Raw genomic sequence first — 18831 nt, 5'->3', positions numbered from 1 at the left:
ATGGCCCCATCACTTCATTCCAAGAATAAGGAGATCGCTTTGGAGCTGAAAAGGAAGGTTATAGAGTTAAATAAGCAAGGTAAAAGGAACTCAAATATTGGACGTGAACTTGGCCTTGGTGAATCAACTGTGAGGAGCATTCTCAAGAACAAGGAGCAGATTTTTCAAACTGTCAAGACGTATGGAGGCCAGCAAATGAACGTCTGGAGTAAGGTTGCTAATCCCGCAGTTATACAAATGGAGCTCTACCTAGTACACTACATTCTCAGTTCTGTTATCTTTCATTGAGCAAAAGTCTTTCTTAAAATGATAGTCAGTGATGGGGAAGTATGGTAAATAACAAAGATAGGATGAGGTGTTGACCATATACCTTTTTATTTCCTTTGATTCAATGGTTTCTAATATACGAAATTTCCAACTTGGAGTTCATTTTGTGGACCATGTTCTTGCATATAGGGAGACCCTGCTGTTCATACATACTGTACATATATAGCTACATGCATACATGTAATACTTTGCTACATACGGTATATACTGTACATAGATACCAGTACATAAAAAGGACGCCATGTTTCCTGTTAAGGATTAGTAATGTTTTGATCAGACAGTCCTATTAAGTATTGGGGTAGGCCATGATAAAGTGATGTTTAAGCTATGCCCTGCCAAGACTAGCTACCTAAATACTTTCCCAGCTGTTGGGGAATAAAATAAGTCTGAGATGTGTAATGAAATCTATAACAATATGCGAGTCTCAGCTTGGACTTTAACTCTGTGTACTTGTGGCTGAATGTTTCTTGCCTAAGGCCGTGTCCCATATTCAAGTTCATCTTCGAGAACGGCCTCGATCACCACAATCTTACCCTCGAGGTATGATCTTGGTGAAATGCCACAATCATACCTCAAATGGTAGGCCTAAACGGCCATTTCACAACACAATCACATTAGTGCTAAAACACACTAAAGACATTGTTATGACACCCTACGGAAGCGTCACATTATCCTGACGACACTACGATTATCCCTCAGTAAAAAAATAACGGTCACTTTGACTCCACATCACACCAAGACACCGCCAAGTAGCATGTGGTAAGTTGTTGTAGTGTCTCTTAGGGATAACTTTGCCTGTCGTAGGTATAACTTCATGTGTCGTAGCGGTTCTTCAGGATCCAATCTCCAAGTTATTGCTACTGCATGTCAAGTCACACCTAACGACAAGCTACGATAAGCTAAGACACGCTAAGTCACGGCTAAGACAAATGACGTTACCATCACGACATGTCATTTTCTCCTCCTTGTCGGCACCCACGCTGACAATTTTTCACCATTCCAAAAATTGTCGTAGTGTGCCAAGAGCTGCGAAGGATGACCAAGTTCTCCATGTCATTGTTAAGTAACGCTATGTTACTCATGACGACATGCGGCGACACACGAAGACATGAAGATCGTGGCGTATCATGGGAAAGTTCCTGACAGTGGGACATAGGCTTAAGAGTGTTGATGGCGTGGCTAGTTAACAAGGTTACAGCTGCCTTCCACTTTCATGATAGTACCTCTCAGGGTTGATGGTAGCCTCCCATTTAGCTACTACTAAACACAGAAACTTCACTGTTGCTGATATTCATTTGTGATAAGATTTCATAGAGAATAAAAGTTGGAAGAATGAAATACATTGTCCGGCAACAGGAAATTCCCAGAATCATTGTGTGAAACCGCAAAGTAGCTCCTTTTTTTGGTCTTATAGGTTGATTTGATGTCATAGGTGGTCCTTGCAGCTGTAAGTTAACCTTATTTTTGTTATCATCCCAGGTCATATTCAAAGACCATTCTCATCCCAGCAATTTAATTAGCCACAAAATTAACAGATGATAGAGCAGTAAATCTCCCATGCTGTGTTTAACCAGTCAGTGTTTGATGCTAGAGAGGAATACCATCACATGATGGTACTGATATACAGGTGGTGAAGCTGCCTGGTCATATAAACATCTCTCAGTCCCCTCCCTGTCCCCCAAATGGTAGAAGGTGGACTGCCGATGAAGGGCAGATTTGGCCTGCAATCCACTGAGTTCATGTTCAGATGAGTCTGGGGTTGCAGCAGGTACTACTGCTAGAGTACTACTGCTATTAGTGTGTCATTTTCTGTGGGGGAGATGAAATTGAATCGGTTCTGACATTGTAGGCTGACCATTTAACCTAAAGAGTTTAGTAGTAACTAGCTGGTGGTATACCCAGGAATGGTGTACAAAAATTGGCAACATTATAATTTACAGTAAGCAGTTCAGCTTCCATTAAATGATTCCCTTACTTGTTTTTGTTATCTCCTCTCAGAAAATCCCAAAGTCCCCTGTGTTCACTATTCATGTTAGGTGGGATGGAGACTTAACTATAATGCAAGTGATTTGAAATGTAATCAAAATTCTTGCCTCCGCCAATGAAGTTGAAGGAGGTTATGCATTCACCTGTGTTTGGCTGTTTGTTTGTCCACACAGTATCTCCAAAAGTTCTCAGTGAATTTCAATGAAATTTTGTGCAAGAGTGGGCCATGGGCTAAGAAAGAATTGATTAAATTTGGGGACGGATCCGGATTTTGCAGTGGCAGTGGCGGAGGTATGTGCTTTATTAATGCTTTCTAGTATGATTTACAACCAGAAAGCACTCAGAGTGTGCAAACCTCCGCCAATGTCATTGCAGTATCCGGATATGCCCCAAAATTTAATAAATTTTTGGCCCATGGCCCACCCTTCCACAAAATATCATTGCAATTCATTGAGAACTTTTGTAGTTATCGTGTGGACAAACATGGCGAATACATAACTTTCTCCAACTTCATTGGCAGAAGTAATAACCATCAGTAAAGTAATGTACATTGCTAAAGAGGGCCTCATTTTAGTGAAGGGATTAGCCTTAGACACTGACTTAATTTACCCAGTCAGCTTACAGGAGTCACGTACTGTACCAGTACTTCTTTCCTTAGGTTAGGATTCTTTGAAAAAATTTAAGGAAAGTCTAGTGGATGTCATCAGAACAGTAGGTAGCGGCTGGATGCCTGTACTACAGAACTGACTAGCCAAAATACTGCCATAATTTGTTTACTGGTTACCAGTATTGCTGTAATAATATTGTGACTGTTAGTTGAGGCTAGGAAGGGCATGAAGTTACCCCAACTCAAGTCATCTGAATAGAGGTAGTACCCTAACTCCTCCAGAAGGAGGAATATAAATCTGCATCATCGTACTCCATAGTCGCCCGATATTTCTGTACAAGTACTGTATTACCGGATTTTTTTTATATACAGTTTTTACAGTAATTATCTGCTATTCATTTGATATTTTCATTCAGATTGCATCACTATAGTCTTCTTGAGAGGATTCCTTATGCTGTAATTCAGATTTTCATTCCTAAAATTGCTAGTGGTATTATCACCAGTATTGTAACCACTGCTACACTCCCCACCCATGCTAAGCATTTTTTTCTCTCTCTCTCTCTTTCAGAAAGGACACCGACAACCAATATGAGCTTCAGTTTTGGAAGTAAGTATGTTTTAGTAGCATATTATTTTCTTAACACTTCATGATTAAGGAGTTGGCAAAATTGCATTTTCATTTATAGTGCTCTTCCAGCAGCATTACATTACAGTGGAGACAGGGAATTTACTAGAAGAATGTACGTGTTTGAGGTGGAAGAGAGAAGGAGATTGAAGAAGAGATGGAAGGATGGGATGGAGAGGTATATGAGTAGAGGTGGTTTGAGTTAGAGGACGGACAGCCTGATGTCAGAGGACAGAGTTACATGAAGGCAACTAATTTTTGGCCATCCCTTCCAGGAATAAGGCTTCTGGCTATAAACAGACAGATAGAGATTACTCACTTTATTTTGTGATAGCAGTTAGAAGCAGTTAGCCCTAGATTGCAGTGGGAGTAACCAGCATAGTACAGGTAGCTACTCTGCCTGATGAATAGTTTGTACCATATTGCTAAAAACCAGATTGATCAAGCTGATAGGTAGTATGAAGCATGGAAGTGTGGAGGTTTATGCCTGTGAGATGGAGTGAGGAATGAATGGGAGTGTGGCCCATTCAGTTGGACAGACTTTGGTTAGTTTCTCTTCCTATCAGTTTTTTTTCTTCTAGCTCTGTGGACTGTGCATAATCCCTTCCAAGTGTGGGGAAAGAGGTCTGGATGGTGATGATGATGATGATGATGATGGTATGCAAATAGTTGTTAATCCCATTAGTCCCGTGACATGTTTTTATTGTACATTTGCTACCCACAGGCAAGTCTTCTCAGTTTAGGGAGAAACATAAGTTGTAAAAAGGCTAAGCTAATGGAAACTACAGTATTTCTAACTTCATCACAGAAATGATTTCTCCCTAGCATAAGAAAATTATCTGGAGGTTGCAAGAAAAAAAGTATCCATCTATATCTGTCTGTTTATCTGTGTGTGTGTGTGTGTGTGTGTGTGTGTGTGTGTGTGTGTGTGTGTGTGTGTGTGTGTGTGTGTGTCATTTTGATGATGTTAAGAACACTGTGAAATTTGTTTGAGGTAGATTTTAAAGTCCACCATTGAGAGCTTTTTTCCTCATGCAAGCGTATGGTAGTTTCCATCAGAATTGAAACTACACCATTACTGTAGCCCTACGCTAGTATTTGGAGTATAGAACACAGGGGAACTACAGTACCGTACAGAAACCATTGAACTCAGCTCTTCATCTGGCCAACCATTTTGATGCTCACATACACATGCACGCATGCATGCTTGCTTGCATACATGTGCATTTGTACACACACACACACACACACACACACACACACACACACACACACACACACACACACACACACACACACACACACACACACACAAACAAACAATTTAGCTACTTCATTTCACATAACTATCCCCTCCCTTTGTATAATTTCATGTTTCTCTTCCTGCTAAACTCAAGAGATGGACCCTTTCAGAATGGCTGCAGGCATCGGGAGGATTGAGGATGTAAATAATAGTTAAATTTATGGGTGTTATGAATGGAAGAAAGGACTGTGGGTGTTAGAAAAAGGAATGCGTTGAGATGATATGGATATATACAGTACACAGAATGCACATAGATAGGTTGCCAGAGATAGTTGGTAAAAATGAAATCTATATTAGCTTCGGGTAATTTAGGTAGAGGCAGACCGTCATTGATATGAAAGAAGAAAGTAAGACAGTATATTAATGAGAGAGGGAAAAGGAGAAGGAGTGTTTGAGAGAGTGGTAGAGTTATGTAGTCGTAAAGTAGCCTGGCGACGGTTCTTCATGGCCATCCCCTGTCTGTGGGTTCCACAGAGGAAGTGGTCTAACAGAAATGATAAGCAGCATCCACTCCTCAGATTTAAACACTTGTGGACCACATCCAATCGGAGTTCTTTAATCCATTAGACCACCAGTGCGCGTATCATTGTGTCATTTATAAAGGCTCCAACATGCTTGCATGCATCGGCCTTGGTCAACTATGGTCCTTTCACCGCAAGAAGTCCGTTCAGGGTGGGGCCCACCTGGTGAATCACCTCTAGCGATGCTGCCAAATCAACCGTAGTACATGCCTCTCTCTCTCTTATTTCCCATTTATGTGCTATTTGAAATTGTTTTTTATATTCTGTATATAGTAAAGGAAGCTATATAGTACATTGAATATCACTTTTTAGAATTATAACAACGATTTGAATGAATTCTATGACACGTGGCAGTGCTTTTTTCCCATGTTGCCACGCCATAGAGTTGCCAATTTGATCACCAATTATCGGATTATCACTCACTCCCTACCTACCCCCATCCCACCTGTTTCTCTCTCTCTCTCTCTCTCTCTCTCTCTCTCGTCAATATAACAGAAAGTTCTGATGACGAAGAAGATTATGGTTAAAGATCAGAGAGAGAATTAGGCCTACAGGGGAAACCTCTTAAAAATAAAACACGCCTAGACTTTTACCTCATAAGTGGTGTGGAAAAAAAATTGAAAATAAATAATAAATATGTACAATATATATGTATATATATATATAGAGAGAGAGAGAGAGAAAGAGAAAGAGAGAGAAACAGGTGTGATGGGGGTAGGTAGGGAGACAGTGATAATCCGATAATTGGTGGTCAAATTGGCAACGTCGCACTCGGGGGAATTCCAACTTCTGCCACACCCTGAACGGACTTCTTGCTGTGAAAGGACCATAATACTGTAATGGCTCTCCATGCTCCTTAATCTCTGGCAGCCTCCCTATTTATTTACTTATCCCTGGGGTCACATTCTATGACCTTGTCTTATGTGTTCACCCCTACCTCTCGCAGTCCTACCTCCAATATTCACACATCCCATATTCTGCAGCCAACTGTCATCCTTCATCCTCTCCACATGCCCAGACCATCTCTGTCTTCCCCTCTTCATTACAATACCAGTATACTGTAGTCCCATCCTTCCTCTCAAGCCATCAATTGTAAACCTAGCCCCTCCCCAGGTTTCGCATTCAAGGACGCACTATGCATCCACTTAATTATTGTCGTTTCTGTATGTTTGAGTCAACAAATATCCTCTTCCTTTATTGCCCAGGTCTCACAACCATACAGCATTACACTCCTAACACATGCCACATACAAAGATCTCTTATCACGGAAGGAGAGCCCTCTCAGTGTCAGGAGAGGCAACAGCTCGCTGAACTTCCTCCAACCAATCCTCACTGTAGCCACAGAGCTAGCTCCAGCCCCACCTCCAGCACATAACATGTCTCCCAGATAACAAAACTCCTCCACACACTCAAGAGAAACCAGCAAGTTCAGTTCTTTCATGCCTGACAGTCTCCACATGCATTCCCTGACACACCACACACAAAATCAGCATTATCTTGCAGTTTACTTCTAATACTACTTCATCTCTTATGTACCCAGTCATCACAAGCACTGCACAAGATGGAATTACTTCCCATGCTCTTGTGGCAAACTTCACATGGCCACTCTCCCTCTGCCTTGATAATACTGCCACCTGTCATAGATGCTATCACTTTTTGTTTTATCTGCATTTACTTTCAATCCCTTAAGCCCCATACCATTTTTCCACTTCCTAAATCTTTCCTCCATCTCCCTTTCATTGTCTGAAATCAGCACCAATTCATCAGCATACAGCATCTGTGGGAGACCATTTCTGAAGTCATGTGAGAGAGCTCCAAGCACCACAACAAACAATAAGGTGCTCAGATCTGATCCCTGATGCACGCCAGTATTCACGGAAAACTCATCACTTAAATCTCCATTCACCCTCACTTGGGTGCAAGCACCCTCATACATAGCCATAACCACTCTGACCAGCTACTTCTCAATCCCAAGCTTTTCTCACTGCCCACTTCACCACCCCCCTAGGGACTCTTGTCAAAGGCATGCTCCAAATCAACAAAAACAAAGTTACAGATCCCTGTACTTTCCTGTATGTTTTTCCTAAAGCTGTCAGACAGTGACTGTTGCTTCAATAGTCCATTTGCGTAGCATAAACCCAAACTGCATCTCATCAATATTCACCGTTTCCCTGATCATACCTTCCAGAACCTTCCATTACCTTATTACCTGGTCCAAAAGTTTTATGCCATTATAATTTCCTCTTTTCAAGGCATCATCTTTCTTCTTGTACACATTTACAGTTACACTCTTCAACTAGTCATCTAGGACAACATACTTATATATAATCATAATGAAATCAGCATCAAAACCCACTCCCAGAATATCTCCTGATGCCTTCAGCATTTCAACAGTCAAGCCAAGTGGTGATGACCATCATCCACTCACTTGATGTAGTGCTGCCTACTTCTTCCTTCACCATTATCATTCATTTTCTGTGTCTGCCTTCTTCTTTGTATTTCTCCTGCCTTTCCTGTCATTTTTTTATTACTCTTCTTTCCTTTTCAAGTGGCTGTACCTTGAGTGAGAAGCTTAATGGTTTCCTATAAGCCAGGAAACCATTTACAATGCTGGGTTGTAACCACATAACCAACCTGGCTATATTTTTTTCCCTACATGTCAACAAGTGGGTTGTTGGAGGTTTATTACCTCTCCTCATAAAACACCTAACTCAAAGGCAAGCAGCTACCCCTTACAGGATTGTGGTGGCTGGCTGTAGATAGATAGAATAGAACCCAGACACACCTACCGCCTTCCCCATCTGCATCCTGCCTATTGCTCTGCACACAGTAGCAACATCAATCAAAGGCCATGGGCCAGACTCTGGATATGCTGACTCCAAGCCTTTCCTGTTCGAGTCAAATGCCTCATTCAGTAACCAGTTACGGTGTAATACTCTCTCAAGGTTCTTTAATATTGTTCACTGCTACCTTTCTTTCATCATTCTGCACACACTCATCACGTATAATACCTGTTTTACCTTATCATCTGATTTACCACCTTAAATATCATAGTCTTCCTGGGGGTAGGGGGGCTTCAAGAATCCTCCCCCAGTATCCCTGCTTGTCGTATGAGGCGATTAAAAGGGTTGGTGGTGGGTTAGTGCCCCACCTCGTAAAAGGAACTAATTAAACAAGCGAATAAAGCACCTCAGACCAGGACGGACCATACATTGACCACTAAGGAACGGACAAAGGACATTCTGAGGGTGGGAACATGGAATGTGAGAGGAGTGAATGATGAAGTGAAAGAGAGAGAGAGATTGTTCTGGTGCTTGAGGATGCAAGAGTGGATATACACTCAATCCTTAAGTAACACGTGGTTGAGTAACACGGTTTTGTTCTAACGCGGTCAGCATAATGAGACAAGTCATGTCAACACGCGGAAAAACTCGAGCTCACGCGGAAAGTCAGCTGGCCTGGGGACGAAATTTGAAAGCCGCATGCTATGACGTCACCCTCTAACCTCTGGGTACATTTCCTGGGCGCATATTTCCATTCTGTATGGGTATTTATTTCAGTACCACAGCCAGCCACCTCAGCCAAACAGCCCTAGTGAGATGGGATAGGATAGGGTAGGTTAGGTTGCTGAAATTTTGCCTGGGAAGCACAGTGGGCATATTTTCGTGAAAAACCTATGGTTAGTTTTGAAACGAATGGGTAAGCGTTGTTCCTGGCTGAGGGTTCCTGGTGGTTTTTATGAATACGCATACAGAATGGAAATATGATTTCTGGGCAAACTCAAGGCCGAACGGTTTGACAAAGTTTATGGGTTTCGGCAATTTCAGGGGACAAAATGGAACGACAATGTATGCTAATCAGAAAAAAAAAAAAAAAATCCTTGCGTTCTCGTAAGTTTCAGTTCAGTTCCACATTCTTCGTTTGATTTCATGCTTCCCAACACATTTTGGACCAACTGGGCATATGGTTATCAGTCCTTTCTCATGCCTCATCTAGTTCTTACCCACAATTATCATGGATTTTGCAGTTTTAAGGAATGAAATGGAACAAAAATGTTTGCTAATTAGAGGAAAAGTTACTCTTTTGTCCATGTGTTATCGTAGCGTTCAGTTCCATATTCTTCGTTCGATTTAATGCTTCCCAACACTTCCAACTAACTGAGCATAATGTTATCAATCCTTTCTCATGCTTCACCTAGTTCCACCCCACACTCATAATGGGTTTCGCAGTTTTAGGGGACGAAATGAAACGAAAATGTTTGCTAATTAGAAAAAAATACTTTCGTCTATGTGTTCTTGTTAGTGTTCAGTTCCACATTTTTCGTTTGGTTTCGTGCTTCCCAACACATTTAGGACCAACTGAGCATACGGCTATCAAGTCCTTTCTCGCGTCTCGCAGACTCTACCTCACAGTCATATGGGTTTCGAGTTTTAGGAGACAAAACTGAACGAAAATGTTTGCTAATCACACACACACACACACACACACACACACACACACAAAATACTTCTGCTCGTGTAAGTGAGCATTCAGTTTCACATTCTTCGTTCTTCTTCCTGATAGTCTTATGTTTCTCGGATTACTTCTGAGAGGTAAATAAACGTTTCATACTAAATCTGTTTCCCCCGTCGTTTTAAGTTGTATTCCGCTGTCAACTTGTTTGACACATCAGGGTTATGGCGAAATTAGGGCCTGTCCTAACCTGTGTTTAAATTTGACCTAACCTAGCTTAACTATACCTTATAATTTAACCTAACCTAACGTAGCATCCAGTTGGGAAGTTGGGAGACGAAAATCACCTTTGAGTACATCAAGACAATCATGTTATGGCTTAAGGAACGTGATGATAAAAAGTGGGAAGTTTTTCAGCAGGAAAAGGTAATTTACCACCCTGAAAATAGTCAGAAAAATACAGAAAACAAACTAGAGGAATATGAACTGAATTGGTAAGGTTCTTCCACTGCTTTAAGCGTACAAATACCAAAATGGCAAAAGAAAAAAAGAAAAACCATAGCATAAAAGAAAGCACCATCGTAACGATTTGGAAGGACAGGGAGAAGATAAAGATCGTTCGTTGGAAGTGATGCAATCCTGGCAGCTGTGAAGGTTTATATGTTGTCCTGAAACTGACTGAGAAGCTTATAGGGCGTTATGTGGAGCGTCAGAGAAAGCAAACTCTCACTTTTACCCCTTTTTACCATCTTACCCCACGTATTTACCTCCACCTATACGCACCATCAGGTAAAACACTGAAAGAGATATAACTGTTGTAATTAAAAACATCAGTGGTATTAAAAATGGCATTAACAAAAACAGAAGTTGGACTGGGTCAACACCACCTCCACTGAGTACCCTTTTGTTGATGCGTAGCTCCACGGTATTTTACTCCCGCCCCCCAACCCCAAAATTGTTGTCAAAGTTTCGCCTTGTCGTATCATGTGGCCTTCGGGAGAGACGTTAGGCTGTATAGTTAGACTAAAATTTACGGGTCTGGCTGTTTTAGGGAACAAAATGGAGCGAAAATGTTTGCAAACCAGAAAAAAGGTACTCTTTCATCCATGTGTTCTCCTGAGTTAGCGTTCCGTTTCACATTCTTTGTTCGGTATCGCTCTTCCCAACACATTACTCTTCGTTTGGTATCGCTATTCCCAACACATTTCGAACTGATTGAGCAGTTTAGCCATATGTTTAGTTTATCAGAAATGTGTTGGGAAACGCGATATCAAATGAAAAATGTGAAACTGAACGCTAACTCACGAGAACACACGGATTAAAGTAATTTTTTCTTGTTAGCACAAATTTTCGTTCTATTTCGTACTCTAAAACTGCCAGACCCATAAATTTTTGTCTAACCATATGGCCTAAGGTCTCTCCTGAAAGCCACATGATATGAGAGAAGGCGAAACTTTGACAACAACATTGGGGTTGGGGGATGGGAGGAAACTACCGGGGAGCTACGTATCAACAAAAGGGCACCCATCCCAACTTTTATTTTTGTTAATGCTATTTTTAATACCATTGATGTTTTTAATTAACAGTTATATCTCTTTCAATGTTTTACCTGATGGTGGGTGCAAGTGGGGGTAATTTACGTGGGGTTAGGTGGTAAGAAGGGGTAAAAGTGAGAGTTTTGGAAAGTTGCCAGAACACATTGTACCATTATACATGTAAACATATTGTCTGAGTGACGCGGATTTGGGTACCACGGTCCTTGTCCAGTCCCTATTGCCCGCGGTACTCAAGGATTGAGTGTATATGGATTGACTGAAACTAAATGGAAAAGTGGAAGGGTGAGAGAATGGGAATACAGTTTAGGAATATGTGCAAGAGTTAATGAGAATGAGAGGGCAAGAGAGGGAGTATGTCTGATGATAAGCAAGAAGTGGAAGGAGAATATAAGAGAGTATGGAACAGTGGGTACAAGGATTGTAAGGTTGAGGATGAAAGTAGGTATACAAGCGTGGGCAATTGTGTGTGCGTATGCGCCAACGGAGGACTGAGTGGCAAGAGTGAAAGATGAGTTTTGGGCAAGTGTAGAAGTATGTATGGACAAGTTTGAGAGGAGCAAGAGTGTTTTTGATTGGAGACATGAATGGCAAAGTTGGGAGTGTATGAGTGCAAGGAGTGGTTGGTCGGTGGGGTGTAACACCTGAAGTAGATGGGAATGATAGTGCTTTGGTGGACATCTGTGCTGGTAAGGGGTTAGCAATAGTTAACACCTACTTTCAGCATAAGATGATCCACAGGTATACCTGGAGAGTCATGAGGAGGATGGATGGTGAACTTGTTGAACGAAAGGCAGTGATAGACTATGTGTGTGTAGATGAGCGAATGAGAAGACAAGTGTTGGATGCAAGAGTGTGGAGAGGGTGGGGGAATGAAATCTCAGACCATCACTTAGTGATGGCCAAGGTAAGGCTGCAAAGAATATGGTTGAAGAGACGAAGGAGAAGACAGGAGGAAACAGCTCCTGTGAAAAGAGTGGAGAAGTTGCAAGATTGTGAGAAAATGGCAGAGTATAGGAGCATAGAGGAAAAAAGATTGGGAAGGTATGAATTAGAGCAGATGGAAGGAGTGGAAGACGTATGTAAGATAATCACGGAAGAGATAGGCGCAGCATGTGAGGTGGTTTGTGGAGTGAGGAAGAGATGCAGTGGTGTGCAAGGGACAGCATGGTGGAATGATAAGGTGAAATGAGCTGTGGACCAAAAGAAGAAGGCATATAGTGAATGGCTAGCGAGTAGAGGTATGGGAGAGAGAGAAGAGAGAGGTATATGTGATCAGGAGAAGGAAGGTGAAGAGATTGGTGCAGGAGAGTAAGAAGAAAGTGGAAGAAGAGTTTGGGAGGAATCTGAGTGTGAAATGGAGGGAGAGTAAGAAATTGTTTTGGAAGGAAGTATAGACAGTAAGGCAGTGTGAAAGGGGTAATAGTAGAGGAGTGAAAGATAAGAATAGTTGATTGTTGGTGGAGAAGAGAGAGAAATTGAGGAGATGGAAGGAGCACTTTGAGAATTTGTTGAATGTAGAGAGTGAGAGCAGTGCAAGTATAAGTGGTTGGAGAATGGCTGAGAGAAGAAGAGATGAGAGGAAGAGATCAGTAGGGCACAAGTAGTGGAAGCAATGAAGATCAAGATAAGAAAGACCCCAAGAATTGATGGAGTGTGTGGTGAAATGCTGAGGTACGGGGGTGAGATTGTAGTGGAGTGGATATGGAAGTTATGTAGATTGGCTTGGGAAGAGGGAAGGGTTCCGGAGGACTGGAAATCAGGTATAATTGTTCCTTTATACAAAGGAAAAGGGGAGAGAGAAGTATGTGGTAACCATAGGGGTATTTGCCTTCTTAGTGTGACTGGAAAAATATATGGTAGAATACTCATTGATAGGGTTAGGCATAAAACAGAGGAGCTAGTTGGAGAAGAACAAGGGGGATTTAGGAAGGGAAAAGGGTGTTTAGATCAGATACTCGTTCTAAGATGTTTAGTGGAGAAGTGTCTAGAGAAGGGAAAGAAAGTGTATGCTGCCTTCATGGACTTGGAGAAAGTTATGACAGAGTAGATAGACAAGGTATGTGGAAGGTATTAAGAATATATGAAGTGGAGGGGAGATTGTTGAGTGCTGTGAAGAGTACGTGTGAAGAAGCTAGGGCTACAGTGCGAGTGGATGGTGAGCTGAGTGAGTTCTTTGATCGCAGTGTGGGACTGAAACAGTGTTGTGTGATGTCTCCATGGCTGTTTAATATATACGTGGATGGGGTTGTAAAAGAGGTGCAAGGTAAGGCAGTGGATGTGGGGCTGGCTCTAATGAATGAGGGTGAGATTTGGATGATTCTGGTGTTGCCGTTTGCTGATGATACAGTATTGCTGAGTGAAGATGAATGGAAGTTGCAAGGTTTGGTGAATGGCTTTGGGACAGTGTTTAGGAAGAGGAATCTGAAAGTTAATGTAAGCAGGAGTAAGGTTATGGTGTTTGAGAGGAATGAAACCACAGAATGCACAGTGAGGTTGGATGGTGAGTATATGGAGAATGAGAGTGCATTCAAGTACTTGGGTAGTGTGATGAGTAAGGATGAAACTTTGGGGGATGAAGTGCTTGAAAGGGTACAGCAGGGATGGAAGGTTGTTGGTTCACTAAAAGCAGTGATGAGAAATAGGGAGGTGAGTATGGAAGTTAAGAAGTCACTGCATGATAGTATTCTGATCCCTACCCTGACGTATGGAAGCGAGGCATGGACCTTGCAAGAGGGTAACAAGTCAAGAGTGAGAGCAGTGGAAATGAGTTCCTCGAGAGGAGCTTGTGGAGTGACATGGAGGGACAGGTTGACGAATGAAGAAGTGAAAGAACGTTGTGGGGTGGATGTGGATGTGGTTGAGAAGATTAGGAGAAATACACTGAGGTAGTTTGGACATGTGGAGAGAATGGAGAATGAGAGACTGACTAAGAGGGTGTATGTAGGTGAGATGGAGGGAGGGAAAGGAAGGGGAAGATGTAGGATGAGGTGGAGGGATGGAGTTGAGAAGTATATGAGAGAGGGGGGAGTGAGTTGGGGGGAGGGTCGTCAAATGGTAGGTGACAGAGCGACTTGGAAGCGTTTTGTCTGAGGCCACCCTTTGCGGGATTAGGGCGTCGGGCTGCAGATAGATAGATTCCTTTCAGTGCTATTTAACCCATTCACTGCATCAGTGTTTGTTTACATGTACATCCTGTATGCAGCAGTTTTCAAATTTTTAGAAAAAAATAAAAAAAAGATAATATTGCCCAAAGATAGAGAAGAAAATCCCAAGTTCAGTGGTATATAACAATATATAGCAAACAAAAAAATTACCTCTGATACAGGTCCGTGAAGTAATAAACATTCCCTGTGCAGTGGTGCCAGGCGAACGATGTGTTATGGTTGTACTGTGTTGTCATTGTCAATCATGCGTTCTGATAAGGTGTAAATCAACATCTGAACCATCAGTGTCATCACCTAACAGTGTATCACTATCATTACTTCACTCATCCAGAGATTTCATCCAGTATTTGCTCGGGCTACTGCTAGCAGCGGCATGGAGAAAATTTCGTACCTTTACCTTCGTCATTTTGTAGGTAACTAAGCTGAGCTCTGCACCTCGTAAAAATGCATAATCTGTGTATGGCAATATTCTGTAGGGTGCCATGAGTTGCAAGCTGATTTATTTCATGCCATTTCTAATGGCAGAATTTTTGAAAGCAGGAAATCATATATGATACAGCCACAGTCAGAGCCATTTGGACTCAGATATCATATATGATACAGCTGCAGTCAGTGGGTAAAGTTATCCAGTTAACCCTTAAACCGCGGGCTTGTTTTGCTTTGACTTGCGGCTCCCATGGGGATATTTGCGCTCCGACACTCTCTAAAAATATTTGCCAAAAATCAATTATTAGTCCTAAAATATTAAAATTACATATGCACATGGCACATACCTTCAGCTTTCTCCTGGGATGTTTGTTGAGCCTTTGTCGAGTACAGTAGGAATTGTAGAGACCTCTGAAGTTGGGCAACAAAGTCTCCACTTTACACTTCCCGACAACCCGTAATATGTAATATGATTACCACAGCCTGATATTATCACTAGAAACACTATTCTGTGATTCTCAAATAGTTTGGAATCCATACTCCAAAAAAAAAAAAAACACTGTGAAAGCAAGGGCGTATGACCTTCCCACTTCCGATCGTTTGCCGCTGGTGTTCTGTCATTTATTATTCATAAAACTCCGCACACTTTATATTTCTATTACTATCTAACACTTATATATATCTACAGTCTTTATCCATAAGTTTCCTTCAGTAATAGTAGTTTATTGTCACTGTAGGCATTCAATTTCTTTCAGTAAAATACGTAGCATTCACTTTCTCGTCCTGTATACTAGCGTTGAGAGTGAATGTCACTTTCACCTTCACTCTCATAACTCATAGTATTCATACATTCTAGAGTGAAACTTTCACTTTCATTACTCCTAGTATATATACTCGTATTCTTATAATACTATTCATTTACATTTCTATTTACATTCTGTATATTATTTACATTTCTGTTTTATTTACACTGTGTTAGGCAGTGTCACTTGCAGTAACTTATAAAACTATTTTCCGTTGTTCACTTATATTTACATTCATTGCTTTCACTTGCTGTTTACACATTATTTACATTTCCACTTGCACTGTTTTACTCACCAGAAAGATCATAGTCACTCTTTATCATTTGTCAGCCCTTTACCTCTTTCCACACGAGGTTTAGTAGGGGGTAGAGGTCACAGGGCCCTTTGCATGGGGCTAAAAAGCAGCGGAATTTGACAGGCGCGAATCCGACGTACTTTCACCTTGAAAGACGACAGTAAACTGATAGTGGTGGCCTCCTGCCACCTGGCTAGGGTGAGTGCAATACTGCCAACTTCAGCCTTGTGAGACCTGCTAATATATAGCAATGAAATGATTGGCAGGAAACCAAGACAATACATAATAAATTAGGTAGTTGCAGGTGAATGTAAATATCACTTAGGCTTCTCCCTTCCCTGCTTATATGTATATTTATTACAAGAATAGATTATACGGCATATTTCAAGGGGAAATAAACAGCGAAAATTAGCGAACGAGTGCACGGAAGGTGTTGTCAGGTGATAATTATCCCATTCCAGGTGTATGGCACTATCACTTACCTTATTTCTTTTTTGTATGTATTATTTGGTATAAGAATAGGGCATAGGGCTTATTTCAATGGATGAAATCTGTGGAAAATTCCAGGGAAGATTTACTTAGCGTAGAATACAGTGTGGTGGCCTGCAATAATTAGGTAGTTCTAGGTGAATGTAAATATCACTTAGGCTTCTCCCTTCCTTTCTTATATATATTTTTATTATGAAAATAGGTTATACGGCATATTTCAAGGGGAAATAAACTGCGAAAATTAGCGAACGAGTGCACGTGATGTGTTGTCAGGTGATAATTAGCCAATTCTAGGTGTATGGCAGTCTCACTTACCTTATTTCTTTCTTGTATATATTATTTGGTATAAGAATAGGGCATAGGGCTTATTTGAATGGATGAAATCAGTGAAAAATTCCAGAGAAGATTTACTTAGCGTAGCACGGCCTGGCAGGCGAGAGGAGAGGGTAATGGAGGGGAGGTAGGGAGGGGAGTCAAGAATGGGGAGAAATGGCTAAATTGTCAACAATGGATGGGAGTACAGATGAGATTAGGAGTGCTGACTAGTGTTGGACATTGGCAGTACTGATAGATGATACAAGCCACCACTTGAAAGCCCGGGTGAATTCAAAATAACACAGAATCACAAAAGTGACGCCCCTGCGGTATGTTCCCTTGCTCCCAAGCGTCACGAAAGTGACGCCCTGCGGTTAAGGGGTTAAAGACTCTGAGACTCAGATTTTGTCCTTTATATCTTGTTTCTAGCCAAGTACAGTAATCACTCTAATATCCGGACGCCCAATAACCGAACATCCCCTCTAACCGAACCTTATGGTCCTGGGATCAAACATTCCCAAAATGGTCCGAAAATCCAAAAAAAAATTTTTTTTAATCGATTTTTTGCCGTCCGTAATTTGAACTTGCCGCGCGCGCCGTGTGAGAGCATTGTTTTGGTTCGTCATTCCTCTGACGTCCAATAGAGCGCCGCTGCATCCTCCCCACTTCCCGCCTGTCTCTCACCGCGACTGGACCTACGCTTTTCGCCATGGCTGCCCACGTGCTCGCTTTTGTGGTGGTGCCGTACTTGCTGCAAGGCCTCCTGCTGCTCTCTGCCCTCCTCTTAGTGTGTGTGATGATGGCCCCGCCTCCTGAGAAAAGGAAGAGAGTGGTGTTGACTCTGGAGAAGAAACGGGAGATATTGGAGAAAGTTGATGCGGGTTGGTCTTCTTCACGCATTCTCCGCGAGTTTAACCTGGCCCGGTCGACTTTGTTCGATATCAAGCGTTCCCGAGACAAACTTATGCAGTACATGGCTTACTTCTCGTCGAGAAGCAAATGCAACGTGGAAAGGAAGGTTATGTTTACCCCCAAGTTTGCAGAAATCGACCGAACCACGTTGATTTGGTACCGACAGCAACGTGCAGCTGGTGTGATGGTACATGGAATGGAGCTGAAGGCTGCTGCTGAGAAGTTTGCAAGGCTTCACGGCGCCCTAGACTTCAAGGCATCCGAGGGTTGGCTCTTCACGTTCAAGTTGCGACATGGCCTTACTAACCGTAAAGCACATGGCGAAGCATTGGACGCTAACGAGGATGGAGTTGACGAGTTTCGGCACAAGGTGAAAGGCTTGATTGACAGGGAGGGCCTCACTCTCGGTCAAGTCTATAACGCAGACGAAACTGGCCTATTCTATTGCTCGGTGCCAACGAACACTCTAGCCGATGAGACGGAGAAGTGTGTACCTGGCCGCAAGCTTTCTAAGGAACGGATATCTGCTTTGTGTTGTGCCAGTGCTAACGGCATGCACCGGCTTAAGCCCGTTATTGTTGGCCGTGCAAAGCAGCCTCGGTGCCTTCGTGGGGTGATGGATGTCCTTCCTGTCGTATGGTACCATTCTTTGAAAGCATAGTTCACAGCTGTGATTTTCAGAGACTGGTTTCACCGTCACTTCGTCAAGGAGGTCATCCAGTACCAGACGAAGACACTGGGAATCCCTCGCGACCAGGTAAAGGCTCTCCTTCTGCTCGACAATGCACCTGCCCACCCGTGCGACAAGGACTTGGTTGCTGAGAATGGCCGTATTAGGTGCATGTTTCTGCCACCTAATACGACTGCTCTCATTCAACCCATGGACCAAGGAGTGATCGTGGCAACAAAGCGCCTGTACCGTCGGAAGTTCCTGGACGAGGTGATGGTTGTTCTCGAGGACGAGGACGAGCGCAGGGAAGGACGTGACACTCAAGGCAAGCGGACTTTGGAAAACCTTCGCCGCTACAACATCAAGTCTGTGCTGTACAA

General features: G+C 42.3%; 1 protein-coding gene across 1 annotated transcript in view; it reads left to right on the top strand.

The window, feature by feature from the left end:
• LOC145407504 (uncharacterized) overlaps nt 1-18831 on the top strand; it is a 95297-nt gene continuing 76466 nt past the window's right edge. The window contains exon 1 of the mRNA XM_080278431.1: nt 1-208. Within this exon, the coding sequence (XP_080134557.1) occupies nt 1-208 (208 nt within the window). The remainder of the gene's footprint in view (nt 209-18831) is intronic.

This window comes from Coenobita brevimanus, chromosome 73, assembly GCF_032717465.1.
Source record: "Coenobita brevimanus isolate Jiangsu-jjx chromosome 73, ASM3271746v2, whole genome shotgun sequence".
NCBI lineage: Eukaryota > Metazoa > Arthropoda > Malacostraca > Decapoda > Coenobitidae > Coenobita > Coenobita brevimanus.
The sequence above is the reverse complement of the archived record's forward strand: the minus strand, read 5'-3'. Positions and strand labels throughout refer to the sequence as shown.